The 22,093-nt window shown below is 42.0% G+C and overlaps 1 protein-coding gene across 5 annotated transcripts in view; it reads left to right on the top strand.

The window, feature by feature from the left end:
- The window catches only part of ELP4 (elongator acetyltransferase complex subunit 4), a 273,117-nt gene that overhangs the window by 125,390 nt on the left and 125,634 nt on the right, over positions 1-22,093 (top strand). Inside the window, exon 10 of one of the 5 annotated variants that reach the window (XM_084521284.1) lies at positions 15,077-15,125. The exons of 3 other annotated variants lie outside the window; for them this stretch is intronic. In XM_084521284.1, coding sequence (XP_084377410.1) covers positions 15,077-15,088 — 12 coding nt within the window. In that variant the 3' untranslated portion in view covers positions 15,089-15,125. Of the gene's footprint in view, positions 1-12,066; positions 12,604-15,076; positions 15,126-22,093 lie in introns of those variants that run through there. One more of the 5 variants, XM_084521281.1, reaches the window with a different exon arrangement.

The following is a 22,093-nucleotide window of genomic DNA, read 5'->3' as shown; positions in this document are numbered from 1 at the left end:
AGAGACTTACTTGTAGTAGGGAATAAAGAGGTAAAATAAAAAAAATCCTGACACATGAAAAGTGCAAAATTGAGTAACCGCTAGAATCATCTGAAAGCAAATAACTATAATTTGACATATAGTTTCTGTACAAAACACATCTTTGATGTAGGAACCTGCTCAAATGTTCAGCCCTCCCCCAGCTGCCAGAAAAAAAAAATAGTAATGTTTATTTTAATCTCAATTATTCACAGGAGTCTGGCATTTAATGTGATACCGATTTCTATCATTCACATTTAATACATTTGTCTGAGTTTACACTGTGTTCTCCTGTCTTACACAGAGTCATTTAAAAAGGAATTAGCGTGACCTGTCTTTTAACCTTTCACTGGCAACTTCTCATTCTGGGCTTAAACTTCCTTTAACGCGTCCCTTTGCCAAAGGGTAGTCAACGTGACAACTGGATCACCAATGCTTTTTTTTACCATTTTGCATAAGTAATATCAATCACTGAGTAAAAACCCGTCACAGGATGTTTTTGCATCAAAACAGGTTGATCCAACATCGTGGATATTAAATTACACTTCAGTGGCTTTTGAAGCCTAAGTTTATTTGGTAGAAACACTATAAAAGGCTTTGTTAACTGGAGCTTTAAACTGTAGCCCTCATAAGTCATGGGGAATCGATACTGAAAATAGGAGATGCTGAAATATGAATTATTTAATTGCCACGATGTCACGAGGAAGTTACAGGAATTGAGCATGCTTCCTGTATCAGTACCAGATTTTAGGGTGAGAATACAATGATAGTCGATTTTTTTTTTCTGCTAGCCTGTTTTTTGCTTTACTGCGGAGCACCTGACAGTTGAATTTACCATTGCCCAGCTGAAGTTTGTAGCTCGTGAAAAGCTGCAAACATAAACAAACTGGTCTTCCTCCTGGCTTCATGAGTGCGGAGGATTTCATAAACCAGCAATACATTTATTTAATACAGGGATTCGTAATGATAGTTTGCACTTACAGAGCACTTTTCCGTCTCCAGCGCTCTTTTAAAGCGATTAAGTAATTTGTGTTTTCCTGCACATAGTATTCCTGCCAGGCAGACTGAGAAAACACCTATAGGAAAGGAGAACTTGTCTATGCATGAAAAGCAAATTTAAAAAAAAAAAATAAAAAAATAAAAAAAAAAATAAAAAAGCTGTAGAAAATTAAGCTGCTTCAGAAAGCTATTAAATTGTTCCTATCCCCGAAGCTTTACAAATGTGCTAATTGTTGTGTTCTGGTCATGTAAGATGTTTCTGCACGGAGCTAAGACGATTTCCTGTTGGTGAAGAGGGAGGGAGCGGAGGGCTGGCCAACAGCCTGCGATGAATCTTCCCTTTGGGCAGCGCGTGCTTCACTTCTGAATGCCCAGAAATGCTTCACAGATGTGCTGCGCTGCCTAGCAATGGAAATTTTCTAATTCTAGCTGACCTAAAAAAGTAAATAGACCACTGAGCATTGGTCTGTTCCCGGTATAAAACAGCAGTGCCCCCCCAGCCAGCATGGACATTTTGCCCCACTGCTTCCTCACCAGAAACTTGCCAAACCTGTGACACTGCTCTCTTGAAACAGAGCCTTTCCTGGCCATGTTGTGTGTTGTTTTACGCTGTGTGGTGTAACGTAAAGCTGTACAGCTCACCCTGCCTGAGCAGAGGCAGTGCTGCGTGCCTTGGAGAGGTTTTGTAGGTGCGCAGACCGGCCACTGTGCCATTACCAGCAGCTGATACGCAGTCAGGAGCACCGAGGGTGCATTTGTGGGTATAGTTACGTATTCGGTTTGTGTTTGTACATGTAACTTTTGAAACGGGTGGATTTTTAGGGAAGGGGGAGGAAATGAGCGTTGGCGCTGTACACAAGATGCAGACGAGGCTGCTGAGGCAGCAGCAGGGCAGGCCTCAGTGGGGCTGCTCCAGGGGCTCCGAGCAGCTCCCACTTTCTCCTGCTCTTCTCAGGAAAGCACTTCATTAAACCCTAGATTTCATACAATCTGTAGAGACTGAATACTCAGAATCACATGGGAGCTTCTGGACAATACGTATTTTAGCAATAGCTGGCAGAACTGTTCGATTCAGAAGTCTGATGGTATTTCTGTTATCTTTCTTCTTTGAGTTGGTAACTTGGGCATTGAAATTCATTTGCAATGGAGCCTTGCTAGGGCAAGTTACATGTCTTGGACCTTTCTGCAAAGCTTGAAGATCTATCTGGATGAAATCTATCTGGAAAATTTTATCAAGGGGCAGAACACTTTATGGGTTTATTTGTGTTGTTCCGCACCCTCAGATACAGTGATACTCCTTAAATGGAAGTATTAATGAATTTGCTGAAAAGTGACAAAATTGTTAAATGGAGCCAGAAGCTTGGTAGATTACAGTGAACTTTAACAGATAGCTTTGGATGAGAACTCAAATATTTGGTTACTTTTCCAGCTAGGCTGAAATTGTTGATATTGCCAGTACGGTTGCAATATGTTGGTCCTCCACAGAACAGATGCTTCTGTCTGTGAATGCTATTCCTCCCCGCTTCTCACTCACACAGCTTTTGTTTGCATACACAGAGTCTTGGTTGGACAGCTTGAACACTTCTCAAGCTTTTCAGCAGAGAGACCCAAGTTCTTGTAGAGCGGCGCAGGCATCGCCAGCAACTCTGGAATGCTTCCAGTGAGCCATCTGGGGTTTGATACGAAATCCGTACTTGGTGGCACATTGCAATGTCATTCAAAGAAAGAGGAGATGCAGCGGAGGCACTGACTCAGTGAGGTTTCCTATAGTTGTAGGACTGAATTCCTCCCCTTGACCTTTTACTCTCCCAGCTAAAAATTTAGTTTAAGCTCGTCATCCAGGTTTCCTGAATAAGCAGCAGAGATGGGCAAGCACTTTCAAGAATGATTCATCTCACCCTAAGTATATAATATAGGTTAGACTGAATGGCTGACTTGTAGACAGCTGCAATTAGGTTGAATGAATCCATCAGGGAAGAGAATGTGACATGAACATTAGTGTCCATCCGGACTATCCCGAGAGCCCTAGAATTATTCAGCCTTGCATTACGGGTCCCACAATCCTCTTACATAAGCTCGGGGAGGAGGGGTTCAGCAAAAAGAACAGACCTACAGGAGCAGTGTTATTCTGCTTGCTTTGCATATCCACTATCAGACGTGTGAACTACCATTTGAATTCAGAGCAGCATTTCCCTTCAGTTTGAAGACAATATTGTCCAATCTCAGCTATAACACGTCTAGATAGTGTATCTCCTCCTGCCCCCCATGTTTCCTTTTTTTCAATCCATCTTCTTTTCAGCCCTTTGTCACTTAATTTCTTCCCCTATGCCTGTTCTCTTCCAAATGTCTTTCTGTGCAGGATATTCTTTCTAATATAATATTTATTTATTTATTTTTAAGTTAGAAGAAGAAAAAAGCTTTGACATTAATATGATACTTATAAATCATGATATTTTTCATTCTGCCTGGATATTTTATTTTTAACCTCTTCCTCTTCATCCACTTTGTGTATTCAGACTGCAAATTCTTCAGGACAGAGGTAGTCTTTCAACATGTGCTTGATAAGAGCATGGCAAGTACGTATTGTGGTACTGTGGAAGTATTTCATACATTTCTGGTTGTATTTGAGTTCAGGATCAGATGAGCAGTTGAACAGCTGTAGCACGTGGAGTGCCTATAACCATTGCTGATTATTCTAGCCTTCTTTACAACAATGTGAGCTTCTTCATCATGCAGAGACTGCAGTCGTAATATAAAGCGGGTCTGTCACTGCTAGGTGTGCTTTAAGCACCAGACCAACATTTGCCATTCCCAAGCATCGCAGAATGGAAATCTCCTGATAGTCTTCTCTTCCCTTCACAAATAACAAGTCATCTTCAACACATCTTGAAGGGTGTTTTTTTTGGAATGAAAGAGCCTGTTCAAACAATTGTTCATTGCTTCATTTCCTGTTGCTGAAAAGTAATGACTAATGCTGCACATGGAAAAACCCACCAGTGCCTGCTCATGCGGTAATGGAAGTTCTTCAGACATCTTAAATCCCCTAGGGATTCATTTTACACAAACATATACAGAACTGGATTTTAATGGTACAAGTGATCTCTGAAAGATTTTCACTTTGCAAAATCCAGTGTTTAAAGAAATCAAGTTTTAAACTAGACACAGGAATTGAGATTCAAAGTACTTGGCATAGTTTTCTAGAAATCTAGAAAGAGCTGAAGCAGTACCGTGCAGCGTATCCCAGCAAATCAGCGCAGCTTGAATTTAATCATCTCAGTATTATAAGATCAATTCCCTAAACTAGATACACTGGAAAGCTGCACTGAAGAGGCACATACTAAGATTCAGTACTACAAAATGTGAAATGGCTTTCACAAAATCTATCAGAAAAGGAAGTGGATTTATTAATGGTTCTTAATTTGACCAGGATACTTTGAAGTCTCTTTTAAAATAATCTTTTTGTAGTGTTGGAAACTTACAGCAGAACATCACTGTCTTGCAAATGAGCTAAAAGTCATAATTTCCCTTGTTTTATTTTATATTCTGGAAGTGATAGAAAGTGTGTTATAATTATGTTGAAGTATTGTAAGTACTATTAGCTATATATTAAAAATTATTTTCATATTAGCAATGTATCCTTTAGCAAGCAGGCAGGGATACGTAGGTACAAGTATATTTATCAGCTATTCTGAGTGGAAGCTTTCTCTCATCACCTGATGTTAACACTAATTAATTTTGACAGTTCAGATTATGCTTCAACTTAAAAAAAGAAATAGGAAATGCATATGGTAGGTGTGCTTATTTTAACATGGGTTGATACAGTCGTGATTAGCTCTAAGTCAATCACGGCTACCTGAAAAGTAGAAAATTTTAGAATGCTCTTTTGAAAAGTCAAGTCTTTTATCATTGATTTAGATGATGTTTCATTGCTGTGATCTAACAATGGTAATGTAGCATCTGTGAATATCTGTGAATGAGATGAAACTGAGTTCATGTCCATTATACAGAAAAAACAGTTACAGCTGTTCTGTGTCCTCGTTTTGTTGAAATACTGAGAAAAATTGTAATGTGAAAAGGAATTTGAGATTCTTAATAAATGAGTCTTAAAATAGTTTGCCTAAGGCCTAATTGCAGTTATGGGAGGATCATTTGGCACCATTCTTATCACAATATGAAAATGCATATAGATTGTGAGACATTAATTGTAACCGAACTTCAGGATGATTTTGTAATTTTTGCTAGAAGAGAGCAAGGCTGGTTGACATGACTTTTCTAGTCCTTGCAATGTCTTCAGTGGCAAAGGGCTTACTGTTTTGCCACAGGAAGTATTTCCCAGGTTTATTAAGCCAGAAGAACTTCATGGATTTTCTTAGTGATATTGCAATGTTGTTATGAAGGTACATTGCCATAAGTGATACGTCACTCCGCTAGACTACATATCACATAAAACATAAATCATTTCATCATAATTCACATCTCTGGTGTCTCTGAATTTGTGAACTTGACAAGGAAAGAAGCCAAAACTTACAGCCACCACTATGTCAAGTATATGAAGAAACACTTCTCATAGAAGAAATTTAATTTCATACCTGCACATCTTCTTTATTTATATTAACCCCAAAGACAGCAATTTGTTTTTGCTGAAACGACCGGTTTCAGTGCTTGATGGTGACCCGTTAAGAAAGCAGGGAGCAGAAAGCCAGAGCATAGGAAGGTGGCAAGGACCTGAGCTGGAGTGCAGCTGAAGGGTTTTGCACTGTTTTGGCCCTGACACAGGCAGCTAGACCCAGCTGTCTGGGACCGTCGTCTTCAGTGCAGAGGCAGAGAGACAGCTCCGTGGCTATGCCAACACTTGGCATCCCTCCACTGGGCTCCCTCTTTTCTTAAATTTTAGGTTGCAGATTTGCATTTCCAAATGGAATGTCCTTCTCCCCAGCCTGCCTCTGTTGTCTTACTCTTTATCAAGAAATCTATTTCCAGCCAGGTCACCACGACCACTTGACATTTTGATAATTTTCATGGAAGAAACCAGGTTCTTCCCTCTGAGAGGAGGCTTTATAAAGCTGCATTGCTAACCTCCTCTAGATTTCTCCTTAATCCCCCTTTTTCATCACACCTACAAAAATGCTTAAGTCTAGGTACCTAAATGCTAAGTACCTAGGCTTAATGCCTAGGTACTATGATCATTGAAGTAATTACTAGCAATTATAAATGAGGCAGTTAAAAAAAAAAAAAAAAAAAAAAAAGTAAAAAATAAAGCATAAAGCATAATGCAGGGGCAAAGTGGCATTGTAAGCAGCAGTAACAGGAGATCAGCCGCTGTACCTCCAACCATGCTCGATATCCCTTGTGTGGGCTTAATAGAAAGGCAAGAGTTCTGCTTCAAAGAGAAGCAGGATATAAACTCGGAGCCTGCATCTTTCGTTTTCCCAGCATTCCTAAAATTCTTCTCCCCACCCTCCTCTTCCCCCTGATCCAAATCCCTTAGGCTTTGGTTACTTCAGTCTTCATAGAATTGTAGCAAATGGAACTGGAAGGGATCTAGAGAGGTCATTAACCCACCTCCCTGCCCCAAGGCAGGGCTCTAGCCATGGCAGACTAATAGGCAATTTTTTGCTCAGATATCCAAAGAAGTAGAATGGTGACGATTTTTTATATATCTTTTGTTTTAAGCTGCAGTTTTGGAAGTTAAGGCTCAGTTGTTAAAAGCTTCATGTAACTGTTAGCAGAATCACAAGGTTAACCTCGATGGAATTGCTTTAGTATTCCCAAAATTAAGAACAAACTCCTACCTCTTTTTTGATCAATGATTTTGCATTGCTCACGTCATTACTGATTCATTTGCTGAAGTATTACACTTACAACAGATGCCAAAATACAGTAATGATTTGGGAGAATCACCGTGGGTTTAGATTGTTGCCAATATATGTATATTTGCTTATCATATTGTTACCAAATGTTTTTATACTTTTAATTGCTTAAAACGTTCCCAATAATATGTTATTTTAGTAACCCTCAATTAATTTTATGGAACGTTGCTGTTTCTTGAATGTCTTCCACCTCAATTATTTCTGAGTACTTTAGTCAGCATAAAAATAATCTGTACCTCTCACAGACAAATATTTTCATAAAAATATGAAAGATAATTTGAGCAGCTGATTGTTGTTTATACCATATAGGGGCAAAATGAGATTTCACTAGTTATTTCTGCAACACGGTGCCAATATATTCTACAGATGGATATGTGTAGTGTGCATGGGTAGCTGGATAGTAATCAGTTATTTAACGTTATCTCTAGTAGCTAGCTTTTTGTTTAACCTGTCATTGGTCATTTAGGTTCAATTGTATTATTTTTACTTTATTTCCAACCCCTTTTATTGTCAGTTAGAGCCTGCGCACCGTTCCTATGCATTGTGTACCTGAGGTGTAATCACCAGCAGCAGAGGTTGCTAGGAAAACTCTGCTGGTCAATCCTCTTAACACGGAATAGAAAAAAAGACTGTTCTTCACAATAAATCTGTAAAACAATTCCCTTGGTAAAATCAGCTACACTGGAAAAAAGAACTTGCTAGTATTTTTGTAAGCTAGTGCTTTTGTCTGCTATTTTTGTCTATTTTTTGTTGGTTAAAAAATGAAAATAGAAAATCCCACCCCAGCCAAGTGCACCAGCCCCCTGGAACTTCCTAGCACAGCGGTGATGTGAGTCTTTGCAGCCCTGCCTTCCTCAGCAGACCCATGTCAGAGAAGCATCAGTGCTGTGTTTGGTCCTCAGCACTGGGACCGGACTGAAGGATCCCAGCTCAGCATCCCCTCTGGCCTGTCACCTGACGTATTCTTATCTTCCTCTTCTTACCAGTTTTTTTCCCCCCATTGAAAACAAATAAAGTCATTAGAAGTTTTCTTCAGGCAGAGGGAGGAGCAGAGACAAAGTATGCAATAAGTTTTGTCTGAGCTGTTTTCCTTTCATAATGCGTGCCCTGGAGCTGTGTGCTTAGCTGTGTTCTGTGTAATTGTGCCTATTACCACAAAGCCTTCGTGACCTGCCCAGGACAACTGAGCTTGTCCCTGTTCCTCCCTCCTGTAGTGTCCTTCTGAAGATGCTCAGTTTCAACCTGACAGCTTATATATTTGTATATTTACTGTATATTACTGTGTATTTAACAGTTATGCCAGGATGTGTTTTTTTGCTGTCCTGTGATAATCCGCCTCTTCTGTGTGCACACTCAGGGCATGCAGCCTGGCCCTTTTCTGGGGATGTTCCCACTTTCCAGCTGGGAGCTTTCCTACCCCGGGCAGGGAAGAGCCAGGGACAGATTGAGGACAAGAGGAGAAGGACAAAAGGATGAGGAAGATGAGGAGGATGAGGGGCTGAGGCAAGGAAGAGTGGCCTGAAGCTGAATGTGAAGCAAGGCATTAGGAACAGGAGCAGGGAATATGGGCAGAAATAGGCAAGAAAAAGCCAGGAGTGGCAGAAATGCAAACGAGGGGCTTGGAAGCAGAAAGCTGCAAGTGGCTGGAGCAGAGGCTGGGGTGCAGATACCTGGACAAGGGATGTCTTTGTGTTGAAGATCAGCTACAGAACGGAAGGCCTGGGCACTGACAGCTAGGATTGCCTAAGTGAGCAAAATCAGGCAAAGTGCTAGGAGAGAGATTGAAAGGGATGGGGGTCACAGCCTCTGCAATAACAGAGAAGGCTGTCCACCAGAAAACATTTTGTCCTAAACTGGGACTTCAAATGCAACTGTTCCTCTGTGGTCAGCAAATATCTGTGAAAATGTCTGATCGTTCTGTAATGCTGGTGCTCAAAAAGGATCACAGCCTATTCATGCTCTCACTTAGTGTGTGAGTGCAAGTCACTGCAGTGCCCACAGTGGTGCCAAAAATAAAGGCCTGCTCTTTAGCCTTTGGATGCCTGTGTAATGCCACGTGATCCATTGCCAGTTTGTTTGTGTTCCGAGGCTTCTATTTCTTTTTTTAAGGGGGTAAAAGTACTTAATAGGATTAATTTTTGCAGTCCTATTTATGTTTTGAAGCTGCACACAGAAAATGTAAGGAATTTTGGGATGCCTATTTAAGCTTTATTAAGATGCAGTATTTGTGTGTGCTGTGATTCAGATCGCAATGCAGGATAATATCCAGCTGTTTTCAGGGGACTTTGGTGTTGCTTATTGTTCAGAATAAACCCGATCTGAGGATGCAAATGGCATGAGCAGTGAGATACACTTCTGGAGATCTGGCGATTTATTTCAGTATTTGAAAACCGGGATTGTAGAGAGGGCAAGGATTGCAAGAGGGATGGTCTCGTAATTAAGAAAATTGAAGCATATCTTGGAGTCTGGTACGTCTCTTCCACCCACCATTTTTATTTCCGTACCCTTGCTTCATGTCTGCCCCTTTCTGAGGACCTGCCTTGGGGTTCCTGAAGAAATACTGAGCACTCGCAGCTGCAACCGAAGTTACCATCTGAGCACGTGAAATGCTGCACAGTGCTAAACATCCTGGGAGAGCAAGTCCTAAACGGCTCAGATGGTGTTTCTGAAATTAACTCATGCCTTTTACCCTATTTTTTATGTGCCTCAATTCCCTGTCCATGAAATGGAGGTAACTTTGCTGCCGTATCTCACAGGAATGTTAGGAAAACAGCACAGTTGTGTTTGTGGAGAATTCAAGTGCTATATGCTGACATGGGCTATTGAAAAGCCATTCTGCCTTCGGAGCAAGGTTTGAATAGTGTACAATAAATACGTCAGAAAAGTTCAGAGTAAACAATGACAAGAAAAAAAAATACTGAATAGCTGGTCACTAAATGAGCAGTGTGCATCCTCATCCCTGAATAAGATGGGAGAAAAAGCATACGTGTGTGCAGCTAACCACTGTATCGTGGCAAATACAGCTGTAAAAGCTTAACTCAGCCCCGCTCTCCAACCTCAGCATCTTGCATTTTAACTTTTCCCATCTGAGTCTTTGTGGATTTATAAATCTTCTTTGTTTTCTGTTTCTAATACATTTTAGTGGACAAGCACAGCATGGAATAAGAGGCTGCGAGTATGTCAAAGATTTTGTGTTTTGTTTTGACCACCCCGGTAAACCCAGGCCAGCATAGCAGGGCTTGACGTGGTTCCCCACCCACAAGATGAGGTGGTCCCTGCGCGAAACGAGTTTGCTGAGTCTTGGGGCTGTTTGCTCTTAATCGCCTCATTCCAAATCCGTGTGGCAGACTTGTCAAAAAGGTCAATAACTGAAAAAAAAAAAAAAAAAAAAAGAAAGAAAGAAAAACAAAGAAAATGATGCTGTGTTTCCCTTGCGTCTTCCCTGGTGAGGACAGAGACAGCCACGGGGAGCGGGAGCAGGCAGGACTGTTCACTTGCACATCCCACACACCAGGTGCCCTCTACCCTGTTAGCAGAGTGCTGAATACTTTTTGGGGAGGGAAATGCGACGGAAGGATCTCCTGAGTGCTCCCCTGTGCTTTCGGCAAGAAGCCGTTCAACACTGGCTTTTCCTCGCCCTCTGCTTTCCTCCCGTGTGCCCCAAGCAATCCCAGTGGTACCTCGGCTCTTTCTCAGCAGGCCACCACGGCAGGCGTGTGCCCTTCTTTGTATTTTCTCCGTGTAGAAATGGGACCTTGAGGACTGCAGTTAATGTCCACAGCTGTGCCTGACCTTTGTAGGAACGAGCCGGGAACTGTAGGTGCAATTTGCCATGCCAGGACTCCGATTCAACCAGCTGAAAGGCAAGAGCCCCACTAGCGGTACCCACAGGGGGGCTTTTCACACACCTCAATGGTGGGCCACACGGCCAGCAGCGAGCTGAACACACTGCAGATAGGGATGCTTTCCTGTGCTTTTCCTATCGAATCCTTACCTGGAGGGAGAGGGGATCCTGTGAAAGTTGCAAAGGTATCGAATAAAGGCTGGCTGTGTATATTTCTGTGTTCTGACAAGAGCACAAATACAGCAAAAGTAGACAATAAGCATGGTCTACGCAGCCCGATAGTTTTGCAGCCATTGCTGTTATCCTGCTCCCTCCAGAAAGCCACGCAGCGTCGCCTCTGCCTACTAAATCTTTCAAGAAATACGCTTCTTCCGTGATACCAGTTTCATAAATTATTGCACTGTAAGATGCTCAGCTGTCTCAGCTGCCTGGTTTTCAGAGCTGCACTGTGTCCAAAAGCCAGCCAGTAATTATCAAACTAAAGACTCGGTTTTCTGCTAATTTTGCCTTACTTTACAAAAGATAAATCGTAATATCACGCCTTTCGTGTAAAGGCATCCTCAGAGGGAGAGTTGTAGCATTTTTGTCATAGCCAAACTGTAATGTTCGTTGTGCAAGAACTGCGTGCTTGTGGACAACGACATAACCCGTGCCTCAGTTTCCTCATCTGCAAAATGGCTGTAATGTCCCTACAGCTCAGAGGGGAAGGCAAAGTTTATTTAGCGTCTATGATTGCCTTATGGAAATGCAGCTGCTATCACTGTTTGCTTTTATTGAAAGCTGTCAGTAGAATATGAAGATGAAACACTTGGCAGAATTGTGTTGCAGTTCGGGTGATCCCTCTGTATCTTTTGTCCATCGTATCATTTATTTTCGAACTCCACCACAAGGTACGTGTAAGTGTGTGAAATAAAATGATATGTACATTGTCATGGCATAGAAATCCAAGGATTTCATGTAGCTGGTGATACAGAGGCAAAACATTTGTTTTCAAGGGAAAGTTGTGCAGATATAATTAAATACCTTGAGCAAATCTGGGTTTTGTTTAGAAAATTTTCATGGGAAGAATATGTTGTAATTTATAGAATCCAATATCTTGAAGTACACAATGAAAACATACAAAGCTATTTCTCGGTCCAGCTAAAAGCACATATGGGTAGATCTTATTTGTGTGAGTAACATCACTGAATTGGGGAGAAGAGTGAATTTTGAAATACGCTACGGAAAATAAATTCTACTGCTGTCAATCTTTCTTTTTTTCTCTCTGTTTTCTCTCTCTTTCTTTTCTCTCTGCCTCTCTCTCTCTCTCTCCCTCCTGAAAATCTCCTGCCACAGCGCCTGCACTTGCCTCCAGACTTGTCAGACACAGTGAGCCGCTCAAGCAAACAGGATCTGGCAGAATCCGCCAAACTGCTGAGCTCAGGATGTGGTGCTATGGCCATCGGCAAGAAGCACCTGGACTTCTAGTGATTTCTACTTAGCAGTTTCACTCAGATTTATATGACACTCTAATTATGAGTGATAATGACTTATATAAATATTTTTCTTAATGATTTGCCCCAGCAGTCTTTAAAAATACACATTATCATATGATGCCTTATTTTCTTCGTTCTGGTTTCATTGTATTAATTTGGGGCTTGGTCGGGTTTTGCTTTTTGTTAAATCTTCTGTTATGTTGGGTCTTGCCATTGTTCAGCCCTCTTGGAAATGTAGTATTTCTTCCTTTCCTTCAGATATGAAAATTATTTGTAATCCTTCAATTCTAGGTGTTTTTTTACAATAAAGATAAAGGGATTTTTTTCCCAATGGAATTTTTTGTATGCATGCATTTAATATTTTGTATGAATAAATTGGGCTGTTTATTGAAATGAATTAATGAAAGTTATTCATTGTCACATGTTATTCCAAGAACAAACTGCACATTTATTTTTCTTAAAAACACTTGTTTTTGTAATTGAAATACTGTATTAAATTTCAGAAAATGCTTAAGGTGTTTTATAAAATACATAATAATAAATATAAAATACATGAGGTCGTTTTTATTCTGATATGCCAGTAGTTGAGAATGTTGGTGTGTTTTTTTTGTTGTTGTTGGTTTTTTTTTTTTTTTTTTTTTTATCAGAATATATTATAGGTGATTAGTTTGCCTCATGGGTTAATACATGTATTAAAATGCACTTGAATGAAATTTACTAAACGTAGAAAAAAGAATTGATTTCCTTATGTAGTTCAAAACAGTAATCCTAAACAATTGAAGTCAGCACTATGAAATTATGTCAACAGACATAATTCAAGATTGAAATTCAAACTGACAGCTACATTAATGCTAGAATACCAGAAGAGTGCATTTCAGCTTGGGGAAGAGTATCACAGCATGCTGGTCTAAAACAGGGCAGAACATAGAAGTAATTCAGGCTTCTGTACCGTCATATCTATATATATACTGCTTGTGAACTTACCACTATTTTGTATTCATCTCTGTGTAAGTATCATCAAACAAAAGAAAGGTAAAGCAATGCTGACCTGTAAATTAAAGTGGTTTTCATTCTTTCTTCTGAGGCTGCCTTCCATTTTGAAAGGTAATATATTCTTCCCCGCCGAACTTGCAAGCCATCCAACTGTAAGATTGCATTACAGTTTCAAAATTTCGTCTTTCTAATAGTATATTACATGGCTGGAGTGAAATTGACTCTTCAGAGAACATGTTAATATGATGCAGTAATGTTAACTTATTTTGATGGGTTGGGAACCAAGAGTTGGTTAAGTGGTTTGCTTTTTTTTATGCAATACAGGTTCTACTTTATTTTTTCTTGACAACGCTGTGTAAAACAAAGACATAGCTTTTAAAACTGTCTAACTAATATGATGAATGTCAATCACTTAAAAAACTCCACTGTAGCATAAACACATACTGTATACAGCTTTTATTCTGAATTAGAATAATTGAATCAATGACAGTGATTTGCCAGGATGTCAAATCTATCCATCATATCCTGTCACTACCAGTTTATTTTTTGTGATCAAAATCAAAAAGACTACTATTTTGTCATCAGCTATTTCATTAGTAGTAACAATCAGGTTTTCTCTTCTATATTTTTTAGATATGCCTGTTAAATTTCTTATTTCTAAAGACACAAATCCTTTTTAAATCTTTTCAAAATAAAGTTTCAGAACTGAACTGTCAGTTTAATAAAGCAAAAAGACATCTTCTTTCCTATGCCAATATATTTAAAATATTATCATTGATGTCTCAAACATTTTTTCTCTTTTTTGTATTATGCGTTACATTGAATGGAAGTTCTCATTAGATACTTAATTGTGCCTTTTGAAAGCGTGAAATAATTTAAACGCTTAGGATAGAGTGATTTTTAACAAAGGCAAAGTTTTACATATTTCGTCTTTTTAATGTAAATAACGGACAACATAGTACTTCTTTGTGAAATACAAAGTCACAAGACACATAAATTGCTGCCAACATACAGAAATAGGTCATTGACCTAACGTATGGGAGAGAAAATATCACGAAAATCACAGATGATTTCTAGCTACCATACTAACTGAAAATGGTTAGCAAGTAGTGTGGGTATCACACACACGTGTGCAATTCCTGTGCATTTATAAGACTTGAATTTCAGAAACTTCCATAGGTTAATATTACTGATGACAAATATTTTGAGTAATAAAGGGAACTCCTTCTGCAAATCTGGATTATTTTTTTTTCTGACTCACTAAACATGCTTTGTGAAATGTGTCACAGTATACAGATGCGCCGTGTTGTTTACCTAAGGCAAAAACATGTAGCAAAATTTCTCTTCTTTTCTTCCAAAATATTGTATCAGTTACAACAACATATGACAGTGACTTGGCTAATCCATAAACAGAGAAGTGAAATGATGCCACGTACGTGCTACGCGGTGTACGTAAGGTGCAGGTTTTGTTTCTTGCACCAGAAGACCCCTGGCTCTCATTTTGGCTTGGGAAGCAGTAGAAGTGGTGATTTTCTGACAGATTTCCCCAAGCCACCCTGCGACTGTCAAGCTCCTGTACACACACACACACAAAAATAAATAAATAAATAAAATAAAAAATCCTTCTGTTCTTTCTTCGCTTGGCTTGAAGACAAATATTTAACTAAGGAGTGCAGCTCGGGTAATCGAAGAAAGGATGTGGCCTCTTTTGACAGGCTGTTGCAGTGTGCTACCAGCTTCATCAGAGCCCCTTGCTGGATGGAAAATGTGTGCAGCCCCCGTTGTGTTCAGAGGGCTCTTCTCTGCAGAGGTTTTGGTGCAAGGGTTTTTTTTGTTTGTTGTCATACTTTTAGGCACAACTTCCTATTTTTTAACAGGTTGCAAACTGAAACCGCCAAACTCAACAGGGAAAGAATGGATTCATTGCAGTGACAATGCTCCCAGTGCAGAGCTGGCGCCTGAGCTTTACATAGTTGTGACACACAGTCAAGAAAGCAGTAATGAAATTTAAAACATTGTGTCTTTAATATGTCAGATAAGAATGCTTTATGTATTTTCTGTTGTGTTAAGGTTTTCAAAATATAAGTATTTGGAATACGAGAAGAATATTGTGATAGATTAAGTCTTTTGCTATGTTTGTAAAGAAATTACAAAAGCAATTTCAAGGCTGCAGCTGAATTCAGTTTTCTGTAACAGTAGCTACAAGCATCTGAAAATGGGCATTCACCTACTTCAGATTTGATACAGCTGGTGGTATGCCACTGGTTTCATCTTTGATAAAAAGCAGTGATGTTGTTCCAAACACAGCTTTTGTAAAAGTGCTTTTTTTTTTAAAAAAAAAAAAAGAGCTTTTGGAAAGTGGAAAAGTCTCGTTTACAGGAATCCTGTCCAATAGCAATATCGGAAAGTGAGCTGTTAATCAAGTCTGTCTGAAACCACAAGGTTGTAACACATCCCTTTAAAAATACATAAGTATTATAAATATTACACACACACGTTAAACCACTATTTCTCCAGGACTGAATGTTAGAAATTTAGTAAAATGTTCTTCTTTTGCCTGTGCTAGAGAAATACTGTCCGTAACTACAGAGCACACAAAGAATGGGAAAGATGGTGATGAAAGAGGTGGCGAAAGCAAGAACTGTCCCCCATTACATCTCTTCGGGGGGCTTATTTTCTCTTGTAAGCTACCTGAGTGCAGGGCCTGCATTTCTTTTTTAATCACACTGAGCACATGATGGTGCTTATTCAATAATAAATGGGCCGGTGTAGAAAAAGAATGAAAGTGAATCCTCTTCATCTTAAGACAAAAAGGCAACACGAATGAGGGGGGGAGAAATCCCACCGTAATTACTTTCAGTTTCTAGAAAATACTAAGCTCAGTCTTTTTCCAAAAATGGTTCATTAAGACCATGGATGGCTACATCTGTATTTCCACATCTGAGTAGGTAGACAGATTTTCAGAAGTGTCGAGCATCAAGCATCCCAGAGCATCTGCTGGAAACTTGGCTGCTTACTTAAACTCTGCTTTGAAACAGTTTTGAAAGTTATTAGGCATATTGAACTAATTTTCAGACCTGCTGTTCATATCAAAATGAAGACATCTTTTGAGCTTTTATACTTTTATTTTTTTTTTTTTTGGCAAATGGATATTCTGATGCTGTAGAGTTTAACCTAAAAATTCTGCCCAAGAAGTCAGTGATGATTTAGATGAGCAAGCTGGTAGGTTTGATCTGGCACAGGTTGATTTTCTACACTCAGAATGCACTCAGCATTGAAGGCATCGGGTATTCCCTTAAAAAGTCGAGACACAGGCTGAGGTCAGTGCAGTTTCACCTACTTTTTTTTTTTTTTTTTTGGACTCAGAGCAAACCGCAAAAGCTCTGGCTTGAATTTTGTTGGGCCAGACCGGGCATCATTCATGCCATGGGACTTGTACCACTGCAAAGCAAATTAGCCGTCCTTCGACACTGCACTCGTGGAGGCAGAGGAGAACCAAATGGTGGAGGAGATGGAGCCTTCCCCAGCAAAGGGTCACTGATACAGAGCCTCGGATGCACCGTAAATATGTTGGCTTCAAAGCAGCAGATAAAACTTCAGCCCAACACAACGCTGGGAAGGAGGATGCAAGAACAGGTAGCATGGTAGGCAGGCATGATTAATGCTTGGTGGAGACTGCAGTGGATAAACACAGTGGAGGAATCTGTGTAAGGGAGCAGACGGGCAGGTCCGTTCTGCAGTCCTGGCCTGTCCCAGAGCCTGTGGAGCTTTAGATGTCTCCTTGCCCAGGCAGGTGTCCATCAACACCAGCTGATGCAGAGCAGCTGAATCATGAATCAGAAACTCGTCAGGCCCAGCAGAAGCTTGGTTTAAGGAAGAATTTCAGGGCTTGAACACACAGTTAGCAAAGGGGTAGCGCTGACTTGAATTCAGAAAAAAATCAAAGTGGACAACTTGCTTCTTTAAAAGCAAAAAAAAATATGAAATTTAAATGACTGATTTTTTATTTAATCCAATCTGACAGAGGGAGTTTTAAAAATAAATAAACCCTCCCCTGCAGTATTTGAATCACAAAGCTGCAGACTACAGAATCTGGATGTGAAGCCAAGTTTGCAGAGAAAAACTTACAGGGTAAAAAATAAACAGTTACAGGGAAACAGAGAGTTTTTTCTTCACTTGTCATAAATGAACGTCTGCGCTGTAATGACCTGGAGATGTTTATCGGCTGCGTGCAGCTCCACGTGAGTCATAATCCCGGTGCCCTATCTGTAATTTCTGCGGAATAACTGTTCATAAACTACTCAAAATCCAGCGGCGGAGGGCTGACACCAAAGAGCTTATCTGTGAATCTCCAAACTCCTCCGGCGCAGCTGGAAAAGCTCGTATGTCCCCGGAGAGGGGGAACCGCAATTCACAGCCCTTACAGCGTGTGGCTGCTGCAGTGTACGTGAGGTCTGTCAGGTGCCTGGAGGCAATTGCAACCTCTGCTGGAGGATTTCATGCAGCTTACAGCTCCTGTCAGGCACCTGGAGGTAACAGGAGGCCTCCTGGGTGGCTCACAGGCCCAGCTCGAGCATAAGCAGTGCTCGAGCTGCCCCAGGCCCAGCGGGAGCAGACCCGTGCCGTGCCCCTTCGCTATGAAAACATGGTCACCTTGCCAGGCCAGCACGGGGGATCTCGCCTCAGGGAGCAAGGGCCCTGAAACTGTCGCTGTCTGCAGGCAAAACCCAGCTGAGCAGGCTCGGCAGCACTGCTGAAGGTTTGTGATGGGACTTCAGGGAAAGCACGTTTCACGGGGACTTTCCTTCAGAGGGCTGTCTGTGAAAGAAACAGCGAGGATTCTGGCACCTGGAGATTTCCTGCAGATCCGTCGCCCTTCACCTGTGTGCACTGAAAGACTGGTCCCATGGTTTCCTTTCTCCAAGTTCTCATTTCCACGGCCCTGGTGAAAACTCCTTCCTCATTCAGGTGATCACTGCTGAAAACCATCCGGGGACAGCAAGCCATCCTGAGCAATGCCTGCTGACTAAGAATACATTGCTTGCTTTTTTTTCTTTTTTTTTTTTTTTTGTTCTTCTAAGCGAATATTAGGGAAGGGATCAATTTAACATCTGTTCTAAAGCAAGGAAGTTGTCGGCCTGGCTCCTGTCCAAATTGTAATACCATATCTGTGTAGTCCTTCTGCAATTCTACCTGCACACTGAAACCAATTCGTTACCACCATGCGTGCGGCGCGGGTTGCTCCATCCCCTGCTATTTCCCTGAAGCACCACTGAAGCAGAGGACACACGTGAGAGACATCCAGCAGGAATGTAACGTGAGCTGTGCTCTGTGCTTTGTTCCTCCCCGCTGAGGAGGAGGAACATCTCCCACACCTCTCCCATGCGGGGCAGGGCTGGGGCTCCAGGCTCCCTGCACGCCTCGGCCCCAGCCACTGCTCCTGGCAGCAGCCAGACACGTGGAGGCTTGGCCCAGCGGGACCAAATGCACGCTGCCGACCAAATTTTGGTTAGAAACAGGGCTGCAGGAGCTCAGTTAGTTAACAGGTTCCTTCTAAGGGAAAAGTTACTTCAAAAGAAGGTGCTACACTGCTTCTGGAGCAGAAGAGCCTCACCAGCTGCACACAGAGTGATATGCACACGGAGTGATGTGCAACTGAGTTTAACAGCAAACGGAAATGAACTGGCTAAAAATATGTATATATATATTTTTTTTTTTTTCAGTTTTCCTACTGCTATTTATACCAGGGAAACATAGAACAAATTCAAGCCTTAGCATAACTCTAAACCTGCACATTACCAAGAGAAAATGAAGTAATGTATTTTAGCCAGTAACACCTAAGAAATCAGCCAAAAAGAAGAGAAAAGGGATAAAGGCCAGAAACCTATGGACACAGAAAGGGAATGAAATAGAACTACTAATGGCTAAAAACGTGGGGCAGGGGATGTGTGTGACCAGTCCCAGGTTCATCTTTGCAATGACAGTCTTGTCCCAGAAGATAAATTCTTTTTCAGTCTGTCCCTAGTAAACCAGGCTATGGGGACATTTTGCTTATTTAATACAGAGAATCCCAGGGGAAAAGGGAAAAAAAAAAAGGGGTGTGGGCCCCTCTCAGCTGTTTGCCAGGCATTACAGTCTGGGTCCAAGAGCAGCTCTGTGCCTCCTGCAGCAAGCACATGCTGCTGGTGCTTACCTCCCGAAAACCAAACCGGGATCTGCACGGAACGAGGCAGTCCTGCCACGGGTGCCACCACACGCGTGTCTGCTTCGCCATCAGCGTGTACGGCTCATCATCCGTCTGCTCGGAACAATAACTGGTAGGTTAGCAGCCTTTTCACTTGTAAATGTAAATATTGTATCTAGAACACAATATTTGAGATGCGAAGTACGGTGTTATTAAGACAGCGCTCACACATCAATTCTTGTGTGACTATAATTTGTGCAATGCCTTAGGAGGGGCTTATAAATAAAGTATAAGGTGTTATTATGCGATACTTTTTAACCCAATGCACAGAAATGCCTTGTTCCTATTGAAATCAGTAGCAAAACTCCCGTTGATTCCAGTGGTGAAAGGGGGAGACCCTTGGCAACAGCCGTCTTACACTTAGCAATACATTGCAGCAGGTTTCGCCTCAGCAGGTAACACGGCTCTGGAAGAAGAAAGAGGATGCAAATAGGTTCCAGGTGCTGTTCAGAGCACATTGGAGGGCTGCATTGTGTGCTCGTGCTGCTGCTGGTGTCTGACGAGGCAGCCGTAGCCGCATGGCTGCACGCAGCTCCCCTGCCCTTCTGCAGCAGGCCCGCAGCGAGCCGCCAGGATCCAGCCCAGCTGTCGGGCACACCAAGGGGCTGCACGCCAGCCTCATGCCCACACCCTGGGGAAAAGCCCCTCAGCAGGGCCACACCACCATGACAAGCGGCATCAGCAGCGTCCCAGCTTCTCCCCGATGTGCAGCCGGCCATGGCTTTCCCCACCGACCTCAATACGCTCAAGCCTCATCCGCACACACACAACCTCTTCATGCCGTGTCCACGCAGCACAACCCAGCCCTGCGTCCCCCGAGGAGGCTGCAGAGGGGTGCGAGGGCTGGCGGCTGAGGCCAGGCAGCCGGGGAGCCTGAGGGGAGCAGGACGGGGGCTGCCCTGCCCGCCCTGCAGCACCCACTGCCACTGCTGGCCTGCTGCAGGCACCGGGACTCGTCCCCCAGGAGCTGGCCTAGAGGCAGCCAGCTACGTGCGTGGAGGCCAGGACGCCACGTGGGTGTGTAAAGGCCGGGTCTGTGCCTCCAAGGAATTGTTCCCAAGATGAGTTTAGCCGTGCGAGAAGGGACCTGCTTGCTGCAGTGTTTAACGCGGTCCAGCCCTAGCTCACAAATGCACAATGCACGCGCGCGTGCCTGATAAATACGTATATAAATAAAAACAATTTCCCTGCAAAATTAATATTTTCAATTTGGTGGCTTCTGGGTAATTAAAGCTGTTTAAGATTGGTATAATGAGTATACTTACAACTGACCAGTATCAATTAAAATGAAATATTTTAATCTGATGTTTTTGCACATTTTGCTTGCTTCGAGCTCTCGCTGTTATTAACCGTTGTATCATGCATCCAATGGAGCTGCTCTTTGTCCCTAAAGGACTTGGTGTTTACGTGCGTTTGACCCTGTCTGCAGGCAGCGATTACCTCGGCACCGCAACTTTGCTGCTCCCGGTTTGCAGCGAGGCGTTATCTGCAGCTCCAAATATGCTGGGGCGAGCAGAAGGGAAAGCATAACCAGCCCAGATAGCATCTCCGCGTTACAAAGGCCGTTTGTGACACCCGTGCTTTGACTCAGCGCTCCCCGCACTCCGGCTTTTCAGGCGCAAGATCCGTTTTTCACCACAGCATGGCCAGCGCCAGCAGCACCACAATGAGCCAGGCTCAGGGTCCGGGAATGTTTGGCTTTCCTGCCAGTGACTAAAGGCCTCCAGCTTTCACTAGCCAGTCCCAGCTCGCATTGTTGCTGCCTGTTGATTTGTCTTCTCTCATTATTCCTTGACATGCAGCTCTCCACCCACGCCCACACTAACAACCCTCACACAAAGCGCATTGAGGTATTAACCAGGTTACAAGTTCAATGGAAAATTACACTAAGATTGTGCTGTGTGGCGATATAAAGGGATGGTATTCACTCTCCCAAAGAGCTTGTTAAAAACACAGCTGTTTTTTTCTTAAACATCCTAACAAAAACCATTTCTAGAAGGCGGGAACGTATATTTGTGCACATACGTGTCCCTACGGACGTCACGTATACAGCCGATAGGCGCACGCGTATCCCTTCACCAACACAGCCTGGCACAATTCAAAGTCCCCGCTGGAAATCCTGCTCGTCTCTGGAGTTCATTTAGAGCATCCCCAGAAACCTGGGCTAAATAAACAGCCTCCTCCTGCTCCCTAACTGCAATTAGAGACGTGAACCTATCTTCTTTTTGTTAGCCCAAATTACAGGCTGGTGGAAGTGCTGAAGGTCTATAAAGACGGCTCGTGAGAACCCTCCTTACTGCAAACAGAAAATAAACTCAAAATAAAACTCAGGAAGGGTAACCTAACACAGTAACAAAATTTGCAACACCACACTATAAGGTTAAAAAGAAAATAGTATAATAAAGGAAATACAAAGGCTTTGGCATGGTTTTTACAATCAACAATGGTTAATTCTGATATGTAGTTGTGAACAACTTCAAAACACTTAAGTTTAAAACTCTTGCAAGCACTTTTAATTGATTAGGAATGAATTCTAGATGCACAAAAATGATTGGACTGTGAACAGTAGTACAACTATATCTAAGAACAATTAACTTTTGCCGACCAAAAAGAAACGTATGATGCATGAAAATGTGTATAAAACATCTAT

This window comes from Aythya ferina (genome assembly GCF_964211825.1).
Source record: "Aythya ferina genome assembly, chromosome: 5".
NCBI classification, from domain to species: Eukaryota; Metazoa; Chordata; class Aves; order Anseriformes; family Anatidae; genus Aythya; species Aythya ferina.
The sequence above is the reverse complement of the archived record's forward strand: the minus strand, read 5'-3'. Positions and strand labels throughout refer to the sequence as shown.